At 42.0% G+C, this 21,329-nt stretch overlaps 1 protein-coding gene across 20 annotated transcripts in view; it reads right to left on the minus strand.

The window, feature by feature from the left end:
• Window positions 1–21,329, minus strand: part of PDE1A (phosphodiesterase 1A) — a 284,525-nt gene that overhangs the window by 34,294 nt on the left and 228,902 nt on the right. For all 20 annotated transcript variants that reach the window (XM_065561945.1, XM_065561933.1, XM_042860654.2 and 17 more), the window contains 5 exons: window positions 16,464–16,589; window positions 8,862–8,963; window positions 8,626–8,746; window positions 3,093–3,174; window positions 349–469 (listed from right to left, as the gene is read on the minus strand). In XM_065561945.1, coding sequence (XP_065418017.1) covers window positions 349–469; window positions 3,093–3,174; window positions 8,626–8,746; window positions 8,862–8,963; window positions 16,464–16,589 — 552 coding nt within the window. The remainder of the gene's footprint in view (window positions 1–348; window positions 470–3,092; window positions 3,175–8,625; window positions 8,747–8,861; window positions 8,964–16,463; window positions 16,590–21,329) is intronic.

The following is a 21,329-nucleotide window of genomic DNA, read 5'->3' on the forward strand; positions in this document are numbered from 1 at the left end:
CTTCCTGGGTTTTGCTTTAAGAAGAAATGGCCCAGTATCTTTTATGATGGAAGCGAACCAGCAAACATTTTCTTTTTGTATGTCCAGAAGAAAATTCAACTTCAAGTCCTTAGAGGTGGGTACTTTGTTCTTTATTGTGTTTTTTGCCCTTCCAGGCACATAGTGTCCTTGTCCAGTACAGGACATAGTAGACAGCTGCAATTACAAGATATTGCCACTAGGTGGTAACACAGTATAACTATTCACATCAGACGTCTGCAAATATGAACAGATTAGAAAATAATTATGCTGCTGTTGCTAATGCTTAGTTACAAAGAAACACAAAGTAAAAGGAGAAAATGTTCAAACCTGGGTGCCCCAAAGGCAGAACTTTCAGACTTTGAAGCTTCCTCTATAAGAGGAATAATAATTTTCTCCATTGAGTCCGTTAGAAGAGAAAACGTGGGCTCTACTATGAAATCAATGAAACCTGAAAAGCAGAACGAGATTAATTCAGGTTGTACACTTTTCTGGGTCTCAAAGCCAACGACTAGTCTCTGTCTTTATTCACAAACTGGCTCCAACTTCAGAAACCACAGATTAGCAGAGAGAAAGCAAAGGGGTGGCCGTGTTAGTCTGGATCTGTAAAAGCAGCAAAGAGTCCTGTGGCACCTTATAGACTAACATACGTATTGGAGCATGAGCTTTCGTGGGTGAATACCCTCTTCTTCGGATGCATGTAGTGGAAATTTCATACCTACCCCTGGAAATTTCCACTACATGCATCCGAAGAAGTGGGTATTCACCCACGAAAGCTCATGCTTCTATACGTCTGTTAGTCTATAAGGTGCCACAGGACTCTTTGCTGCTTCTAAAGAGAAATGTCACCCAATGATATCCATAATGTCTGATCAAGTCAGAAAAAATTGGACTTCTAGGTTTTAATATCAGGATAATATTCTGAATACAAATGCAATCCAGATTCAATATACTTGAGATCATTTTTCTCTCTCAGTGTAATTTCCATAGTTATTAGTCTGCTGAGGAAAACAAAAATACACCTGGAGAGGTACAGAAGTAACTAAATGCTAAAATTTACAGTTTTTCACTCCTGTCTTCACTGAACCCTGTGCATTTCACAATAAGCTTTTCATTGGAGATTGGGATTAATTACTGAATAAAAGGGAAGCCATGACAGAGCCAATGGGCAAGAAGTCAGTCTACCAATGTTACCATTCAGCGCCTCATGCCAATGAGTCAATATTCCAAATTGCTGTTTATTATTCTGTGGAAGTAAAGTGTTATTTCACAGTGTGTAGGAGTGTTCTGTCAAATCAGTGAAGAGAACAAGTAATATCCCTGGGAGACAGCATTCATCCCACAGCTCTAAGATGTCAGCACTGAACAATGTATTTTACATTTTAAAGTGCTCATCAAGGTAGAGAATGACATAGCTAGAGAGAATAGGCATTATCCTCTGCTGAGCACTTAACAGACAAAATTTAGGTAGAACATGAGATTTGCTATGGATTTCACACTTTAACTAATGTGCCACAGCACAAAGGTGAGCAACAGGTATAAGCTCAAGTACATTGCCACTTGAGTGTGGCTGGAAATGGAATGGGAGATGTATTAAATTACAAGATAATACTGGAGGATACTGTTCAGTTCAAGGATATGACATCTTAACATATAGGGTCTCCCAGTCCCAGGATTATTTGAGGGTGGGGGGGACACGTTGACATTTGTGAAAGGCACTTTTCAAGGCATACTTTCCTCAGCAAACTTTTAGAGTTCATACCTGTTATTGGCCCCATAAAACTTTAAAGTAATTATTTTTATCCCTATTTTACAGATGATGGGGAAAGGCAAGGGCCTGCATTTCACCTTTGAAAAATCAGGCCCTAATTCGCTGTCCCAAGGCTACACATTAAGGCTCTTTACTTTGAATGTAGGCTCTTCAGGGACGATACTATCTTTTCTTTAGGTGTTTATACGAGATCATGATCTTTGATTGGGGCCCTTAAGTGGTACTGAAATACAAATGATTATTATCTAATCACAATAGGTCCTAACCAGGCAAACACCTACAGTAACTCCTCACTTAACGTCCTAATTACGTTATTGAAAAATGCAACTTTAAGCAAAACGATGTTAAATGACTCCAATATCCCCATAAAAATTAATGTAAATAGGGGAGCTTAGGTTCCAGAAAATTTTTTTCCCGAGACAAAAGACATTATATACATACACTGTATACGTTTTAAATAATTTTAAGCAAACAATTTAATACTGCACTCACCAGTGATGATTGTAAAGTTTGGTTGAGGCAGGGGTGTAGCAGGGTTGGGGTGCGGGGGCTTGCCCCGCTCCGCCCACTGGGCGTTCCAGCTGGAGAATGGTGTCGGGGCGCCAGGGCTTGCCCACTCTGCCCACCCAGCATTCCAGCCAGGGAGCGGGCAAGCCCCGGCACCTCGACCCCGCTCCCCGGCGGGGGGGGGGGGGGGGAAGGGGGCGGGGAGTCAAACAGCGTTATAAGGGAACATTGCAGGACTTTAAAGGGGTATGCCAAGAGCTTGTTTGAAGGGCCTTTTGAAAACAGTGAGTTACTTGTATCCAGCCAGCTTGACTCTATGGGTATATCTATGCTGCGATAGGGATGGTCTCAGAGCCTGGCCTGAGCCTGAATGTCTACACTGCAATTTTATAGCCCAAGTCAGCTGACCCAGGCCAGCCACAGGGTACATCTGCACTGCAATAAGACCTTTGTGACTCTGAGTAGGTGACAACTTCTCCATGCTTTGCATTACCAAATTCTAAAATGTCTATAGTAATAGCTGGACCCCAAGAGTGCAGATTTCCAGTACCCTGATCTAACCACTAAACATACTGTCCCATATGCCATGTTGAAAGAGCTTAATGTCCCTTTTGACAACAGCATGTCACTAGTGTAATATGCTCTGATTTCTGTAAGTAAATGTGTAAGAAGAAATGTGTTGTTTATAGTAGTATCTACAGCTTTTTGAAAACATTGTGTGCAGTGTGAGAATGGAGGATGACAACACTACATGCTCCTACATTTATGAGAAAAAGAAAACAGCACTGATCATTACCTATTTGGGACTGAGCCACCATGGTAGATTTGCGGTCACAGAGTGGGGAAAATGGTAGCCCTAAAGCAGCCTCCTTGTCTCCCTGGAAAAAGCAATGTTTCATATTATAAGTATACATATACAAAGGAGAAAGCCTGAACACTGCTCTCTGACCAATTACTTCTACAATTCACTTCTTTTCCTAAATTAAAACAAGCTGTGGGTAAAATAAATCTAATATTTTTTTTAAATGAAAAAGAGAGAAGAAAAGGAAAAGTCAGCATTATAACTTAATTTTAATAATTTGCATTGAAAAGAATATGCTGAAAGCAAAGATCTTGTCAAGACCAAAGCATCTGCCACTGTGACTTAGTATTTGTCAGGGAAGGAAAATAAAAAGCATGTTTTATAAGGAGACCTTCTGCAGCCTCACAGCTTGGACTTGGAGCACCCAGACATCATTCAACTTAACTTCTCTTGAAGAGACAGTGGGGGAGAGAAGGGGAAGCCGACCATTCTGATATTTTCCCAACTATATAACTACATTTAAGAATACAGGGATCTCCACATCTGCCTGGAAATTCATTGATAAATTTGTAATTGTAGAATTAAGTCCTTTTGCAGGTGCCTTTAAAATATAGACCTTTGATATTCTTATCATTTAGCACTGAATGATAATAAGGAGCGGATGTAAGAAAAACATAGAAAAATAATTTCAATATAACTGCTTAAAAACAGCCTCACAGATAGAAGAATGTGCTTCAATTAGAAATGGAGGGTTTCACCACTTCTTCCCTTAAAGTCCAATTGAATTCCACACCTAAGTGAAGCTATGGATAGATATCTAGAGCTGGAGGAAGAAAGAGAGAAAATATAAAAAAATCTATCGGTGGCCATACATATAGAATGGGCCCAGAGAGAAAGAAAAGAGACAGAGGACCAAATTATGGCTGACCTTGTGCTTTATGCCTGAAATGGGTAGAGTGCCCAGAGACCCCTTCCCTCACCCTGCCCTCATAGAAGGTACCCATAATTTGACTATAGGGAACAGAAGAGAGCAGGAGCAGGTAGTATTACCAAAAGGAGCTAATGGTCCCCAGAAGTGAACGACATGAATATAAATGAAGGCGATCCACTGATTTCATCTAGCTGAGGATTTGGTTCCATGGGCTTCTACTGCACTAAAGGTTTTATTAAAAAAAAATTGAGCTAACCAACCTGGCTTTGCTTTCATGGCTTAAGATCAGGGCCGGCACAACCTATTAGGTGACCTAGGTGGTCGCCTAGGGCGCTAGCATTTGGGGGGCGGCATTTTCTTCAGTGGCAACTGTGGCGGCCGGAGCTTCAGCCTCCCTGGTTGTCGTCGGCATTTAAGCAGAGGGAGCTGGGGCAGGGAGGCGCGGGGAGGGCTGCCTCCAGCAAGTAACAGGGGGGGGGGTGGCACGCAGGGGAACTCCCCGCCCCAGCTCACCTCTGCTCCGCTCCTCCCCTGAGAACGCCGCCCCGCTCTGCTTCTCTCCCTCCCAGGCTTGCAAGCCTGGGAGGCGTGAGAAGTGGAGCAGCGACGGCGTGCTCGGGAAGGAGGCAGAGCAGAGGTGAGCTGGGGTGGGGAGCTGCCACAGGGGGGGCACCTCAGGGTGGAGGGGGGAAGCTGCCATGGGGGGGGCACCTCAGGGCGGGGGGGGGGGGGGTTGGGAGTTGCCGCAGGGCTCGGGGAGCGGGGAGGGCGCAAGGTAGAAGTTTCGTCTAGGGCGCGAAACATCCTTGCACTGGCCCTGCTTAAGATGCCTCTAGAACTCCTCATTGGAATTGTGGCCTGAATATCTAACATCAGGAGCATATTACTTACATTAACATTGTTTTTTTTTTGCCAGGATAAAATAACATTGCATTTGAGAACTCAAAAGTCAGGAAATTCCATGCAAGAGTTAAAATCACAGAACTAAAAATCTAAAAACTTAACTCTCTTGAGCTTATGCCTTAAAATACTTCTTTACTGGATTATGTATTTTTGACATTTCATACAATATATAATGAAAACTGTAATTTCTTATGCAATTTATATATTGTAAATTGCAGTACATGACACAGCCTTAAGATTTGACATGATCTTTAATTCTCATGAGCTATAAAAGTTAAGTACGCTAAGTTTGAAGAAAATCAATTAAACGACTTAAAAATTATTATTTGAAAGTTGAAATTTTATTTGCTTGTTTTTAAATAAACTCAAACCTAGAGCAGAATGCTGTCAGGGCTGGGTGGTTGTTTGAGGGACCTCAGCTTTATGTTTCTTTATCATTATGCATTTGAGATGGGTGGGTGTGGTTTGTGTTTGTTTTTTTTTAAGTGAAAACAACTTTTTTTATGATAATGTTCTAAGGCTTTGCCCTTGAAATTATTACTGATACGTATTTTAAATCTTAGTGCCAGTTGAATAAAGTTTTCTGTCTAAGATAATGTCCATTTTCCATCTGTGCCCACTTTTAAAACTGCATATTAAAAACTGCTATGTTCTCAGAAACTCTCAGTTTCTGCTGCTTTTGTCTGCATTGCAGGGTAAGCAGGTAAATGACATTTTTTTTAAATTTAAGTTCCAAAGCCTTGAAATGTCTTTATCATACTTAGTTCTTCTAACATGAACATTGTTTTACTATTTGGAAATTAACCTTTTTGACTGACCAACGTAGTACAGAATGCAACAAACATACAATAAGTAAGTTTCCAATTCCTTGTCAGTCCTAATGTATCAACATCATTATTATCACATATTTTATAAGACAGGTTGGTTAACAGACATCAAGCTGGATGTCAGAGCTCAAGCTCTTCATATTACATTTCAAGTACTGCTTTTATTACATCCATTTAATTTATCAAACCAGTTTCAGTTAAAACAAAGTATTAAGCCTTCACGTGAAACTCAAACTGAATCTTGTTCAGAAACTGTAAGTTTAAGTTTTATTTTATTACTTTTTTTTTTTATGGCTTTGCACTTTCTGGCTTTGGCCGAGACCAGAACCAGACAAACCAAACTAGTGTGAAATAGCTATTATCATCTAATTCCCAGTCTGGATGGAAAAAGGAAATGCAATTCCAGCACATTTTCTACTTTGCATGGGCTCTGAGTTCAGCTAAATGTTATAACCCGATCCTGCAGTTCTTATACAGGCACCGAAGTCAATGGGTGGGAGTTTGGGCTGTATACAGACTGCAAGACTAGACACTCCCCGTATTTCTCCCCTTCCCTCCCTCCCCTCTCGACTGCTTGTCTGCAACGTATTTTAGAAGCTTTGGAGATTCATCTCTCACGAACATTAACCAGAACTGTTCATATTAGAGATATGTGCAGCTTATATCCTGTCTCGACTGACCCCTTCCAGGTTAATGTAGGACTACTCCTGTTTGAAAGCCACAAAATACAACATAGCAAAAGGACAATCTAGATGGGCCAGGCAGCCAATATCTATCTTTCCTTCTGTGCTTTGTCAAAGATGTAATTACTGAAGGTGCTATGATATTACCTAAATTAGGTTTTGATCAGGTTTTTTTATGGCTCTTTTTGTGACAACATTGCTGCTTCTCTCTGGGCCACTAGGTCCAATTTTAATTTAATCATTGTTGTTTTAAAGCTTTGTCCATGGCCCAGACTCACAAGGATGGGCGCTATATCCCAAATACAGGGGGATAGTTGCTTTAGTTACTTTGCTGACTCAGGAAGACACTGAAGTATCTATATGCTCAACTTTCTTTTCCTTTTGTAAGGATATATTTTAATTTAAAATAATTATGGTGCTCTAAAATGAACTATTCAAATGCTGTACAGAACAGTGGGGAAATGCCTCTTACCCCTTTGGTGATCACCTTATGCCCACCCCACTAAAAGCTACCCATTTAAAAGCAAGTTAATTTCAATGTTAATCTCTTCCTAAGAAGTGTCTAGAATATTCTACCAAGTGCTATTTCTCCCATAGTGCTTTAATACTGAGGGCATAGCATAGTTGCATAGACTAAAATTGAGCATTAGGAAAATACAGGAGACAGCAAAATGCATTTTTCTAAAATGTCCCCACCAGGGCCGGCTCTAGGGTTTTTGCCGCCCCAAGCAGCCAAAAAAAAAAGCTGTGATCGTGATCTGCAGCACTTCCGCCGCCACTCTACTGCTGCCACTTCATTCTTCAGCGGCAATTCGGCGGCAGGTCCTTCCCGCTGAGAGGGACCAAAGGACCCGCTGCTGAAGAGCCAGACGTGCCGCCCCCTTCCATGTGCCGCCCCAAGCACCAGCTTGCCATGCTGGTGCCCGGAGCCGGCCCTGGTCCCCACTATAAAATTACCTATTTTTCCCATTCCACTATTGCTTCTTTTGTTACCATTTTAAGGGCCCATATCAAAATGATGCTCAATATTGAGATAAATAAAAAGGAGGGGTTAGAATATATTTTTCTCTTATTTCAAGCAATTTCTAAATCCCGAACACAACAGAAAGCAAAAATCACTCACTCAAAGTTAATTGGTAAAGTGATCACAGGTGGTCTTTTTATCGAGACAAACCCTGTTTTTCACATGATGTCCTAGGATCCTAGACAATTCTTGAAAGACACCTGAAATGTCCTGGTTTTTTCATTTCACCACTTGAAATGTTTGCTTTTCTCCCCTAACTACACAATGTTTGCTCAGTGGTATTGCTAGACAGTAGAATTTGCTCTGCATTTACAAGCAAGGAGTGTTTGGAGTGACTAGAAAGCTAGAAACAAAGTAAACATTGTCAAAGCCCTTCCTCTTTACTTAAAATTAGCATTAATTGCACTTGCTCAGTGATTCAAGATAAACTCATTGTTTGTTACTAGAAAAGATTCTCCACTCTGTGAAATAAACATGTTGCTATTGAATCAGAAGTTGGCAATAGTACACCACACATTTTTTTAAAAGTGCATTTTGTCTTTTGTACGACTATTTCACCACCACAAAAAATACTGCCACATTGCTGTTTCACTGTGTTTGATTCCAAAATTATGGCCACATTATCAATAGAAAGACTCCCATTGACTTGAGTGGTCTCCAGATCAGCCCACATTGGGCATGAAAGGAAAATTCCATCATCCCTATGTGGGATACGCACTAGCTCACAACAAGGGAGAAAGGGAAGACTTATGTAATATGATATGGATACAACATTCATCTGCCTTCTTTGCTGAACACACATCCTTCACATATCCAGGTACTCCCTCCTACCCAATGCCTCTTTTTAGTTCAGAGTGTATACAGATCTCTGTCTAAAGAATGAAATCAGCTTGACAAATTATAATACTTTTAGAGAAGAAAAAAAGCTAAAGCTTTGGAGCCTGCCATCAGCTGAAATTGATATTAACCAACATCCTATTCATCTTACTCACATGAGTAGTTGTACTGAAGACAGTGGGACTACTTCTGAGAGTAAGGCAAGCACGATTCTGATCACTCTACTAAACGATAACTGACAGTATTCTCGCAGGTGGAATTATAAAATATCTAACAGTGTAACTAATACTTTAACTATGTTAACAGATTTTGAAAATGGCACCTGTCGAAAAAATTCTTCCATCAGTGCCGTTGTCCACCGGTAGTGCAGTTCCCAAGATTTTGCTGGATGGCTTATGTCTGCTGCATGTAGAATCAAAGACATGGCTTTGGCTTTGTCTATCCTGTCAAATCAAGGACATGCTCCAATTATCTCAGAACAAAAGCAACTATTTAAAGTCTTTTCTTGTGCATGAACTCATTTAAAACTTCTAAAGAACAGAATGGAAAATAACCTACCCCTCTGTCTGCTGCAGAGTATGTCGCATTGTTTTAATTTGCTGGAAATGTCCTGACATATCTGTTGACAAGACCATCTCAATGACCAGGCTACGCAGTTCCCTAAAAGCAATCAAAAGCAAAGTTACTAATTACAATTCATTTATTCTGTTTACGGAACATTTGCTTGAGAAGCACTGGTTAATTCATATCTTTCTAAACAAAAATGAACACTTTTTTTAATTAAAAAAAGCACTTCAAGACATGATTAGCAACTGGAACCTTATGTCCCTAAGGGGATTCTGTGGCAGCAGCATACTTCACAAAATCAGCTCTGCAATTATTATTTCAGAGTCGTGCTGTTTTGTGATTCCTCTTTTCTAGTGCATAAACTATAATTAAGTGCAATCCTGGCTATAACTCTTCTGCTTATTTCACCCCAGTACTAGGATCATTACATTCAGAAAGAGGTGGGACCAATTAGACCGTTGGGTCCACTACAACAGCAGGAGGATATAAACTTCCAACTTAGTGTACAACAGATACAACACTAATATTAGCTAATATCAGGAGCCATTTACGAGACCAAGAAGTGTCAAGTCTAAAATGTTCCTCTTTATTCTTTTCCACTTTTTCAAGTTTGGTCAGAACAGCACCAGTGTCCAATACCCCATGAGCTTAACACTATGGACCAAAGTGGTACAAATTAGAACAGTTCTACATTTTATCTACAGCTTGTACATATTTCTTTCAAAGACAAAGGTTTGTCTGTCAACCTTCTATTCAATAAACACATATATGCATATATAGTATAAATCATTAACTCCCATCACTAGCAATTGCTGATTTGGTAACAAGTGCTTCTTCATTCACTGACTTATTGACATGCTCTATACATACCCCATTAGGGTGAAAGGGAGCTGCAGGTAGGTAGGAGGATGTAGGGGAGAATACATAACCTTAAATGTGTGTTTATGAAGCATGCAACCTTATGCATACTTCTGTGATCTTAAAATTCTTTCTTCCGTAATACTGAGACCTTGGACTCTACTGCTAATCACTGATAATGCAGCTTATGAAGGGCCCAGTATCAGACCTTTCAGTGGGAACTCACTGTTGAAAAACAGCAGCGTCAATTAGATCAAAGACATGTAGGAGATGGTATGACACTACACCCCATATTTATCATGGGGGTACGATTATGATATGATTATGATGTAATCAGTGGGAAATTATGATTTGCTGAATATGATTATCCTATTTGTATCCATGTATCCTTTTTGGATCTGAAGTTATGAATATTGACTATGTATCTGAGTTTCAAATGTGGTTACACCTGGGTGACATCCATTACGCAAAATGCTTTCTGCTTAGACAGCTGGTGGGGAAGGGCCTATTCAGGGTAATGGGCCATTAGGAAAAACAATAGGCCTTAGGACAGGGGTTCCCAAGCTTGGTTTGCGGCTTGTTCAGGGTAAGCCCTTGGCGGGCCGCGAGACACTTTGTTTACCTGAACGTCCACAGGTACGGCTGCTCGCAGCTCCCGGTGCCCGCGGTTCGCTGTTCCCGGCCAATGGGAGCTGTGGGAAGTGGTGCGGGCGGGGCCACTGCTTTCCGCAGATTCCATTGGCCGGGAATGGCAAACTGCAGCCACTGGGAGCTGCGAGCAGCCGTATCAGGTAAACAAAGCATCTCGCGGCCTCCAGGGGCTCACCCTGAACAAGCCGCAAACCAAGTTTGGGAACCCCTGCCTTACGAGAAGCTTATCTCCCACCTGGTGAGCCTTCCTGAGATCGCTCCAGACAGCCTGTAAATAATGGCTACTATGACTCAGCAGGGCATGCAAGGGTATGTGACCAGACCACATAACACTGATCTCCATTTTGGGTACCTGTCTTTTTCCACAAACTGGGCTGGGAACTGTTTTTTGGAACAAAGGGTTCCCAACATAGGCAGGGAGTGACATCATCTATTGTTCTTCACTCCCCCACAACTCAACACCTGGAGAAGCTCTGAAAGAAAAGGACTTGGAATGGGGGTGGGGATCCCAAGTTGCAAAGCAAGTGCAGCTTGTGCCTTGAGAATCTGCAAGCCTGCTTGTATCATCAGTCAGGGTGAGAAATTGCTAATTCATATCCAATCTTTCTAGTATTATTAGGCTTAGTTTGCGGTTTTGTTTATTTACTAGGTAATCTGCTTTGATCTGTTTGCTATCACTTAAAATCTGTCTTTTTGTAGTTAATAAACTTTGTTTTAATCTAAACCAGTGTGCCTTTGAACTGAAGTGTCTGGGGAAAATCTCAGCTTGGTTTAACAGAAGTGTACTGTGCATATTCCTCTCCACATTGAGGGAGAGGAGAACTGAGTAATAAATTCGTACTGGTCGGGGTTTTGACCAGGGCAGGATGGCACAGCTATGGGATCCTAGACTGGGAAGCTGGGGGTTATCTTGGCTGTAGCCTCTCTATTGTTGGTTCATGCAGCGGCTGGCCCAAAGCCTGCACGCAACTGCAGTTGGGTGTGTTCCTCCCTGTGTGAATGCTGGTGGGAGTGTAGGACCGGGAGCGGTCTATAGCCAGTTACAGCAGCACAGTCGGGAGGGCTCTCAGTTACTACAGAGAATTCTTTCCCAGGTGTCTGCCTGGTGGGTCTTTCCAACATGCTCAGGGTCTAACTCATCGCCATACATGTGGTTGGGAAGAAATTTTCCCCAGGTGAGATTGGCAGAGACCCTGTGGGTTGGATTTTTTTTTACCTTCTTCTGCAGCATGGGGCACAGGTTACTTGCAGGTTTCAACTACTGTAAATGGTGGATTCCCTGTATCTTGAAGTCTTTAAACCATGATTTGAGGACTTGAGTAACTCAGCCAGCAGTTAGGAGTCTATTACAGGAGTGGGTAGGTGAGGTTCTGTGGCCTGCAATGTGGAAGAGGTCAGACTAGATGATGATGGCCCCTTGTGACCTTAAAGTCTGAGTCTGTGAGTAAAATGTGGTATTCAGGGGGTTCTAGAACAAACCTTGTTAAACATTAGTGTGAAATTCTATGTTTATGCTTTTAAGATATGAGTTAATTACAATTCTGTTTAGAGGAGATGTGATGGTTTATTAAAAGTTTTGAGACTGAGCTCCCTCAACAGTAGGTTTAAGCTGGTGTCACTCATTAATTTCAATGGATTTACTACTGATTTGCACTGGTGTAACTGAGTGGAGATTCAGGCATTCCCTTTGTTATTCAAATAATGATGTGCAACCATGGCAACCTTGCCTGACCTTGTGATATGACACTAATTAACCTGCATCCCAACTGTTCCTCCTGCACATTGCTTTGAACTTGTACCCTTCAAATGAAGCAAGTCAATTTTTGTAAGAAACAGGCAGAAGTTGCATGGAAACTGAGGGGTTTATATTAGTTACACTCTACTGTTTTGGGGGGAAATAGGAAAGAAAAAAAACCTAACACAAACCTGAAACAAACTTCTACTCCCTGTTTCTACAGATTTTTCTTTCCTTTGAACTTGCAATTCTTGAGATCACTTTTAAGAGTAATCCCTGAGCCCCCGCTCAGCACAAGGCCCTATCCCCTGCTCGTCCTCTTTCCCTCAAGGCTTGTCCCTGGCCAGACTGGAAGCCTGAGCTAGGCCGTGGTAAGGGCTGCCCAGGGGGTCTGGACCACTGTGGGGAGCCCCAGACCCTCCCCTTGCCTTGGGTGGAACATCCAAGGAGGTGGGTATACAGGCTGGAGGTTGCTCTCGGGCACCCCAGCCCCCTGCCCAGGGCAGGTGGAAGGGCCAGGGCTCCCTGGGTGGTTCTTACCACAGCCTGGCTCTGGCTTCCAGCCAGGCCAGGGGGCGAGGCCTCGTGGGGAAGAGGAGGACCAGGGGGTGGAGGATTGAGGGAAGAGGAGGGGCAAGAGGTGAGGCCATGGAGGGGGTGGGGTTCCTGCATGTGTCCTGTGTTTGCTTTTTGAAAAGGTGGTCACCCTACCCGACACCCAGAGGTTGCAGGACAAGATGTCTACCACTGCCAGCAAAGACCACAGGGCACCCATTTGCCAGCACTGCTGCTGCTGTGTGAGCCACTTAGAAGAGTACCCCTGTACTGCTGGGGAGCTGGAAGCATGGCGGATCAAAGGATAATGGCTAGTGTGGAAAGGGAGACCAAATTCTGCTCACAATAATACCTGCACAATCCAATTGTCTTCGAGGAGTTGCATGATGTGAGAGCACAATTTAGTCCACCATGTACATAAAGCTGCAGTACTGGCCCAGACAGAAGCCTCTCTGTGTAACATCTTCTTAATTTGCATGTATTCGTTTATTTCCTCTTTGAAAGGAGGGTGAAAGGATTGCTGGATTGTTTGGGGAGGGGAGGTAGGTAAGGGAGAAGAGTATGGAAAGAATGGATTTTGTGTGGGGGTGGGTGGGTGAGGTTTGGTTGAGGGAAAGAGTGAGGAATGACTATACTACTTGGGGAATGTCACATGTATTAACCTCTGACAAAGCCCTTGTTACAATGTTGGCAGCACTTCACTGATTCAGACCCAAACCTTGTGTTTAAAGTTAATTGAGGCCGACAATTTATTAGCACATTCTCCCTGATGTTAAGAGGTAGAAAAAATGGTAATGCAAAAAAAAAAAAAAATCTCAATCACTTTTCTTTATCTTGATGAAATAATTAGCAAAGCCATAGTTTAACCAGGCATGGGCATTAAAAAAAATCAGTACAACTGAAGAAAACAGGTCTGACAGTACTTAAGAAATGAATCAGACAGGAAGTGTGTTGAAAAAGTCGAACAAATTATCATTTCAATTTACTGCCAATTTGCTTTATTGTAAGCTTCAAAGCTATTTTAATGGCATGAATTTCAATAAAGAGAATCAAAAAAAGTTCATTCTATTAATAATTAAAAAAACTGAAGTGCTTCTTTCAAGTGGCTAAATGGATTTTCCACTGTGCTATTGAACCACTGCAAACAATAACAGGGAAACAAGAATATTTTTGAACTTACAAAATGAATACCAGGCGATCATAATTTTCCAACCTGACCCTCAAAATGAGGTCAACCAGTTCCACAAATTGAGTGGGTATTCAAATCAATACTTAGGCACGCACAGATTTATTAGAGGTACCAATATTAAGTGCTGATTTATGTGACCAAATAGAGAATTGGGTGCCCTACTTTAGCTCAGGTAAGTAAATCCATTTATTCATGTTTGAGTATCGGTGATAACATAGCAGAATTTTCAGAAGTCTTCACAATTAATGATATCTACCTACATGTAGAGGCTTCCTGCCTCTATTAAATAAATATATTATACTCTCATTAAGGGGCCAAATTTCTGCCCCCTATGGCTGCCATGCTTGCTGACTTCACGTGGGTTGGACGAGTATAACAGAGAGCACAATCTGGGCGCTGTGTAACCATTCCATATAAAGAAATTCTGATACAAATATCTATACTAAAATACAGAATAGGTCATAATAAAAGGTATTTCAATAGCTAGTGCAAGCACAATTGGAGAATAGTTGAACAACTTCTGAAAGAGCATACTAAATTACCACTAAAGCAAAGAGAAATGTAAGAGGAAGAGACAGAGAGCACCACTGAAAGAGAGGTGCCACTTTGTGTACAGTCCAGCATAAAAAAGAAGGAAAGTCAGTATGAAGATTGATCAGTCTTGGTAGAAAAGACTATTTTAGAAATACATGTATATGCTACAAAAACTACACTATTACAGTCCAGATCCTGAGACCTGCTCTGCTCCAGTCTCCCAGCAGCGTGGAGCTCACAGATCTGGGCACTGGAGGCTTCTCCCAGCACTGGGAAATCCTCTGCTGTCATAGGGACTCCTGTTCTGTTCCTATCTCCCCTCCCCCAGCCACCTGAGGAAGGAGGAGTGGCTGGGATGCACTGGGTCCTGTTGATCCCAGGCTGCTAGTGTGGCCTCTGGGGGCAGCTGGGTGTAGATTCAGTCAGTGCCCAAATTGCACTGATTTATGTTGGGGACTAGTCCTTGATGACCCCAAGATCAGGGAAGCTGGACCAGATTCTAGTCCTATATATCTTAAGGCACTTGGATAACATGTTAATGAGTGTGACAAACATCTAGCTAGGAAAAAATATCTATGGAAAAAAATAAAGAGAAAAAGTTTAACTACTGACTCCACACCTCCATGTAAGTGGTATAAAGATTCAGAATCTTTCACCCTCTAAGTGACACAAACTGCTGGGGATTGAAAGGTATCAGCACCTGAAAGTTATCTGCTGGCTCTTCTAGGTCCCCAAAACACTATCACTTTCTTCATACTCAGTGGCAGTCTAAGCAAAGGAATCACAGAGATGGAACTATCCTTTCAATCCTCAGAAGGTAGAAGCCTCCAGAACAATGTTAAGTCATACTGGTAGAGGCAGTGTGGGTAAGAGAATACTCTCATAGCGCAAATTTAAAATCAGTTTTCAGAGCTATTGATCCAGAACTAAATTCATTTAAAGAATTTAAGGACAATGAATGAGAGTAAGTGTGCCCTGAAAAAAAAATAAAGTCAAAAACATGTAGCAGTCTGCCTCAATCGTAGAGATGAAAAAAATATTTTATGTATGAGGTGTGCTGCAACAATTAAGGGTAATTAATGGATTAAAAAGCAATAGGTTTTAACTCCCTGTATTGTTAAATATTAACACCCTGATTGTCTATAAGCCAGTTTTACATATTCCATCTCTGAATTCAGCTACATGCAACTGAATTGTCTAACGATGGTCTGATTCCAAAGAGGAAATAAACGAATACATGCAAACAAGAAGGTGTTATACAAAGAGGCTTCTGTCTGGGCCAGTACTGCAGCTTTATGTACATGATGGGCCAAATTTGCAACTCCTCTGAAGACAATTGGATTGTGCAGGTTCAGTATTATTGTGAGCAGAATTTGGCGCTCTGTCTTTAGGGACACCATTCCCAGAAGCACACCTGCCAGTAACACTGCAATACAGCTATTGGTTAGATATTTTAGGGGTACTTGAATGATAACAGCTCTACCAATAGTAACACAGGAAGGCTTGTGATTTGAGTTCTTTGCATGCACTGTTGTACACCATAGCAACTTTCTTAATAATGGAAGACCTCAAGGCAGTCTCAACAATTATCATTTATGATATTGTGGCTCAAGTTATTGTGAAATGTCAATTACGATTCTGATCATCTTTTTTAATGCCCACTTAAGTTCCAATTGCTCTTACATGCTTCCTTTCCAAGGCTTCTTCAGTTTCAGCTAGAACTCAAAGGGCATGTCTACACTTCAGGCTAGTGGTATGATTCTCAGCTTCAGGAGACATACTTGCTCTAGCTCTCAGAATTAGCGTGCTAAAAATAGAACATAGCCATGAAAGTGGGATGGAATCGTTGCCTTTAGTACATGCTTAGGGTCTTGGATGGGTACATACACGGAGTGGCTAGCCCATTGTGCTGCCAGGACTACATTCTATTTTAGTGCACTAGCTCAAAGAGAGTTAACATGAGTATGTCACCTCCAATTCAAAGTGTACATATATCCAAAATGAGGTGCAAAGGAGAAGACCTACCCTTTTTATTTATTGGAATAATCCTTAATGTCCCAATAGATCTTACCTCCAGTCATCTTTGGTTAAATTTGCCAGAATGTTCATCTCTTCCTCTTGCATAAGTCTGTAAGCAGCACTCACATGATGATTTTCAAGAACAGAACGATCATTGTACAAAATTGCAACGTCTGACCTAGGTATAAAAAATGTGTGATTAGCAACAGGACACTGATGTTAGCATAATAGAGAGAAAGGGGCTCTGTTGCCATTAAAGGGTCTGTTGATTTAGTTTGACATGATATTTATTTCGTCCTAGAAGATAAAGATCTGAAAAGAAAACCTCACAGATAATGCCTCATAATAAAAAAAAAGTGCAGCTATGCCGGTAATTGAACTTACTTGCCATATTAGCTACTGTAAAGGGCAAGGACCAGATTTTGAATGTATCATTGTTTTCTCTTTATAATATGTAATTAATACATCAGAGAAATTAATTTGTGAGGAAAATCCTGAAAAAATGAAATTAAGAAAAAAATAATATCCTCAAACAATATTACTCCTTCTTCCACCTGTCTCACAAGCGTTTGGACCAGGTACATCCAGTGGTATCAAAGGGGCCTTCTTTCATGTTTGTACCTGTTACATCATTTAGCAATAAAACAGCTAATTCATGAGGTATACAAGATAAGGGTCCAATCCTATAGTATTTACACAAAGAAAACTTTCATTGAATTTAAAGGCAGTTTTGCCTGAGTCCTAAGAAAAGATTGCAAAATCAGGCTCGCTCTGACTAAAAAAAATTATAATAATACAACGTATATGATATTATATGTGGGGCAAGGAGTGAGATCTGTACTTCAAGTTGTCTGACAGTTCCCACTATAAAACCCTGTTTTCAATTGCTTATAACTTTCTTGAATTTCAACCATTTGGGCTAAATCCATGCTAGATATCTACCTCAGGCTGATTTTATTTTAGAATGAGGAGTTAGGAAGAGGTGGGGGGAATTTCAGCAAAAATGGTTCCGGTATTTCTCAGAATGGAGTTAGGGGAAATATATGTTCCTCCCATGTGAAAAAATTCTAAACACCATTTCACAGAGAAGTTCTTGAGCCTCCATGCTTTGGAGTGGGGATTTGAAATGTGCCAGATGGGGGTAACCTTGATGTAAGGGGTTTGACCTGTGGAAATCAATCTGAATTTGACCAAGTTATTAGCCTCTGAAAATCTCAGTTCACACATGATCTGTAGAGACTTTTTAGAGTTTAGCAGTTACATTCACTGAAGATTCCACCCATGATAAGCATGCTCCAGTCCAGGGTTATAGTGCCCAAGCAGGCCTCTTCCTGCAATTGCTCCTCCCAGCTGCTTGGGGCAGCTATGGCACCAGGGATGAGAACTGATCTTTCTTTTAATGTCAATGCCCTCCTCCCCCCAAGCTGGTGCCACAGAGTTCCTGTGTGATGTCGGGCAAGTCATTTAAACCAAACTTTTTGCAAGTGGCTTCTGTGTGTTCTCCATTTTCTGGAAGCTCAACCTGAGATGTGCACAGGGGCCTGTACTCTTAAGTTGACTATTCCTCTCATCTCCACTTATGGAGGGCCTTAAAAACCAACTTTGTTGGGGAATTATGATGCCAGTTGGGCTAGAAGGAATATGCCCTTGCCATCAGGGCTGCCTCCTTGTCATTTCCTGGGACTCCAGAAACCACGAGGACACTGCTGGGACTTCATCCCATTCCTGAAAGGTGTCCTGACCAGACCAGACCAGACCAGACAGAGGGAACCTCATAACATTGCTACCTCTCCTGGCTTTGGCTAAATCCTGAACACCAACAGGAATAGAGGGTCCTGTGGCACCTTTAAGACTTAACAGAAGTATTGGAGCATAAGCTTTCGTGGGTGAATGCCCACTTCATCAGACGCATTCACCCACGAAAGCTTATGCTCCAATACTTCTGTTAGTCTTAAAGGTGCCACAGGACCTCTGTTGCTTTTTACAGATTCAGACTAACACGGCTACCCCTCTGACACTTGATACCAACAGGAATGAGACTTGGGTTCCTGCTGTCACCTCCTCCCTCAAGTGTCATTTTCCCTTCCCACCTTATTTATTCTCTTTCCTCTCTTTCTCTCTTTTTTGCCTTCTGTTTTAGAAGTGTCCTGCTTAGCCGGCCAAGACTGCATATTTTGCTTTGAGTCTGTGATTAGAGGCAGCTAAAAGCAATGCCTTAAACTGCCTGATGCTAGCTCAGATTTGCCAGGTCTCAGACAGAAGCTGCATTCTCTAACTTTATTATTCATTTCTGTCTTCTCTTGTGTGTGTTTGGTGTGTTTTGTCTTTAAAAAAAAAGACTGGATTGGATTCAGCAGCAGCAGCTCCAGCCAATCTGAACGAAATGTTTGAATAGTGGGTAGTGAATAAGGCCTGGGGCCGCATGTTGAATGACTAAGGATAAAATTAAGTATTTTGTAGCTGCTCATTCACAGTGCAACATCCATCCTGTGCACTGAATGAGGAAGGTGTCCTATGGAAAAAATAGTATATGTGATCATATAATTAATTAGCAACTGTATCATAATGAATAAAGGGGCTGAATTAAGGTTGCACAAGCAACCATAATTCTGGCATTTCCCAAATTTTGAATGCTTGACTTTGAAACTTGACCATTCCTTTATTGTAGTGTTTTTGAATGTCATACTATATCAAATAAGAGGAGAGGTACTAATCTAGCAAGCAGAAGTACTCAAAATCAAGCTATTCAAACTACTCATGTGCAGTAGAAGATAATATTGTAATGCATTCACCAACAGGGGGAGCTTTGCGACTGAAAAGTTGATAAATAATATGTAGCTTCTATTCTGAGAAAGGTCTGCTTTGATTACCTTGTATAAAGAGAGCTCTAAATATTATTTTTAAAGAGTTATGACCAGTGGCGGCTCTATGTATTTTGGCGACCCAAGCACGGCAGTGAGGCAGCCTTGGGCGGCATGCCTGCGGGTGGTCCACCTGTCCCGCACCTTCGGCGTACCCGTCGCTGAATTGCTGCCAAAGCCACAGGACCAGCAGACCTCCCGCAGACATGCCGCCCAAGGCAGCCTGACTGCCGCCCTCATGGCGACCAGCAGGCCGCCCCCGCAGCTTGCCACCCCAGGCACGCGCTTGGTGCGCTGGTGCCTGGAGCCACCCCTGGTTATGACCTTGCTATCACTAGTTATCATTAGTGGTAATTTGTTAAGTCACAACAGTGTGCTTGACAATATGACCTCTTCCTGCATCCCAACTATTTCTGATTTGGGGACAATTTATACCTTCAAGTTAGTGGCACTGCTATGGGTACCCACATGGCCCCACAATATGCCAACATTTTTATGGCTGACTTAGAAAAACGCTTCCTCAGCTCTTGTCCCCTAGCACCCCTACTCTACTTGCAGTACATTGATGACATCTTCATCATCTGGACCCATGGGAAGGAGGCCCTTGAGGAATTCACCAGGATTTCAACAATTTCCACCCCACCATCATCTTCAGCCTGGACCAGTCCACACAAGAGATCCACTTTCTGGACACTACTGTGCAAATAAGCAATGGTCACATAAACACCACCCTATATCGGAAACCTACTGACCGCTATACTTACCTACATGCCTCCAGCTTTCATCCAGACGACATCACACAATCCATTGTCTACAGCCAAGCTCTAAGACACAATCGCATTTGCTCCAATCCCTCAGACAGAGACAAACACCTACAGGATCTCTATCAAGCATTTTTAAAACTACAATACCCACCTGGTGAAGTGAAGAAACAGATTGACAGAGCCAGAAGGGTACCCAGAAGTCACCTACTACAGGACAGACCCAACAAAGAAAGTAACTGAACACCACTAGCCGTCACCTACAGCCCCCAACTAAAACCTCTGTAACGCATCGTCAGGGATCTACAACCTATCCTGAAGGATGATCCCTCCCTCTCACAGACCTTGGGAGACAGGCCAGTCCTCACTTACAGACAGCCTCCCAACCTGAAGCAAATACTCACCAGCAACTACACACCCCACAACAAAAACACTAACCCAGGAACCAATCCCTGCAACAAACCCCATTGCCAACTCTGTCCACATATCTATTCAAGGAACACCATCATAGGACCTAACCACATCAGCAACACCATCAGGGGCTGGTTCACCTGCACATCTACCAATGTGATATATACCATCATGTGCCAGCAATGCCCCTCTGCCATGTACATTGGCCAAACCTGACAGTCTCTATGCAAAAAAATAAATGGACACAAATCAGACATCAAGAATTGTGACACATTCAAAAACTAGTAGGAGAGCACTTCAATCTCCCTGGACACTCAGTAACAGACTTAAAAGTGGCAATTCTTCAACAACAAAACTTCAAAAACAGATTTCAATGAGAAACTGCAGAACTGGAATTAATTTGCAAACTGGACACCATCAAATTAAGCCTGAATAAAGACTGGGAGTGGATGGGTCACTACAAAGTGTAATTTTCCCTCTCCTGATACTCATACCTTCTTGTCAACTGTTGGAAATGGGCGACGTCCACCTTGATTACATTGGCATCCTTAGCAGTACAAAAGTAATTTCCCCTCTCTTGATATTCACCCCTTCTTGTCAACTGTTGAGAATAGGCCACTGCCACCTTAATTGAATTGGCCTCATTAGCACTGACCCCCCACTTGTAAGGCAACTCCCATCTTTTCATGTGCTGTGATATATATATATATATATACTGCTTACTGTATTTTTCACTCCATGCATCTGATGAAGTGGTTTTTAACCCATGACAAATTATGCCCAAATAAATTTGTTAGTCTCTAAGGTGCCACAAGGACTCCTCATTGTTTTTGCTGATACAGACTAACACGGCGACCCCTCTGAAACCTGTTCTAAAGTGCTTTG

Source organism: Chrysemys picta, chromosome 11, assembly GCF_011386835.1.
Source record: "Chrysemys picta bellii isolate R12L10 chromosome 11, ASM1138683v2, whole genome shotgun sequence".
Taxonomy (NCBI): domain Eukaryota; kingdom Metazoa; phylum Chordata; order Testudines; family Emydidae; genus Chrysemys; species Chrysemys picta.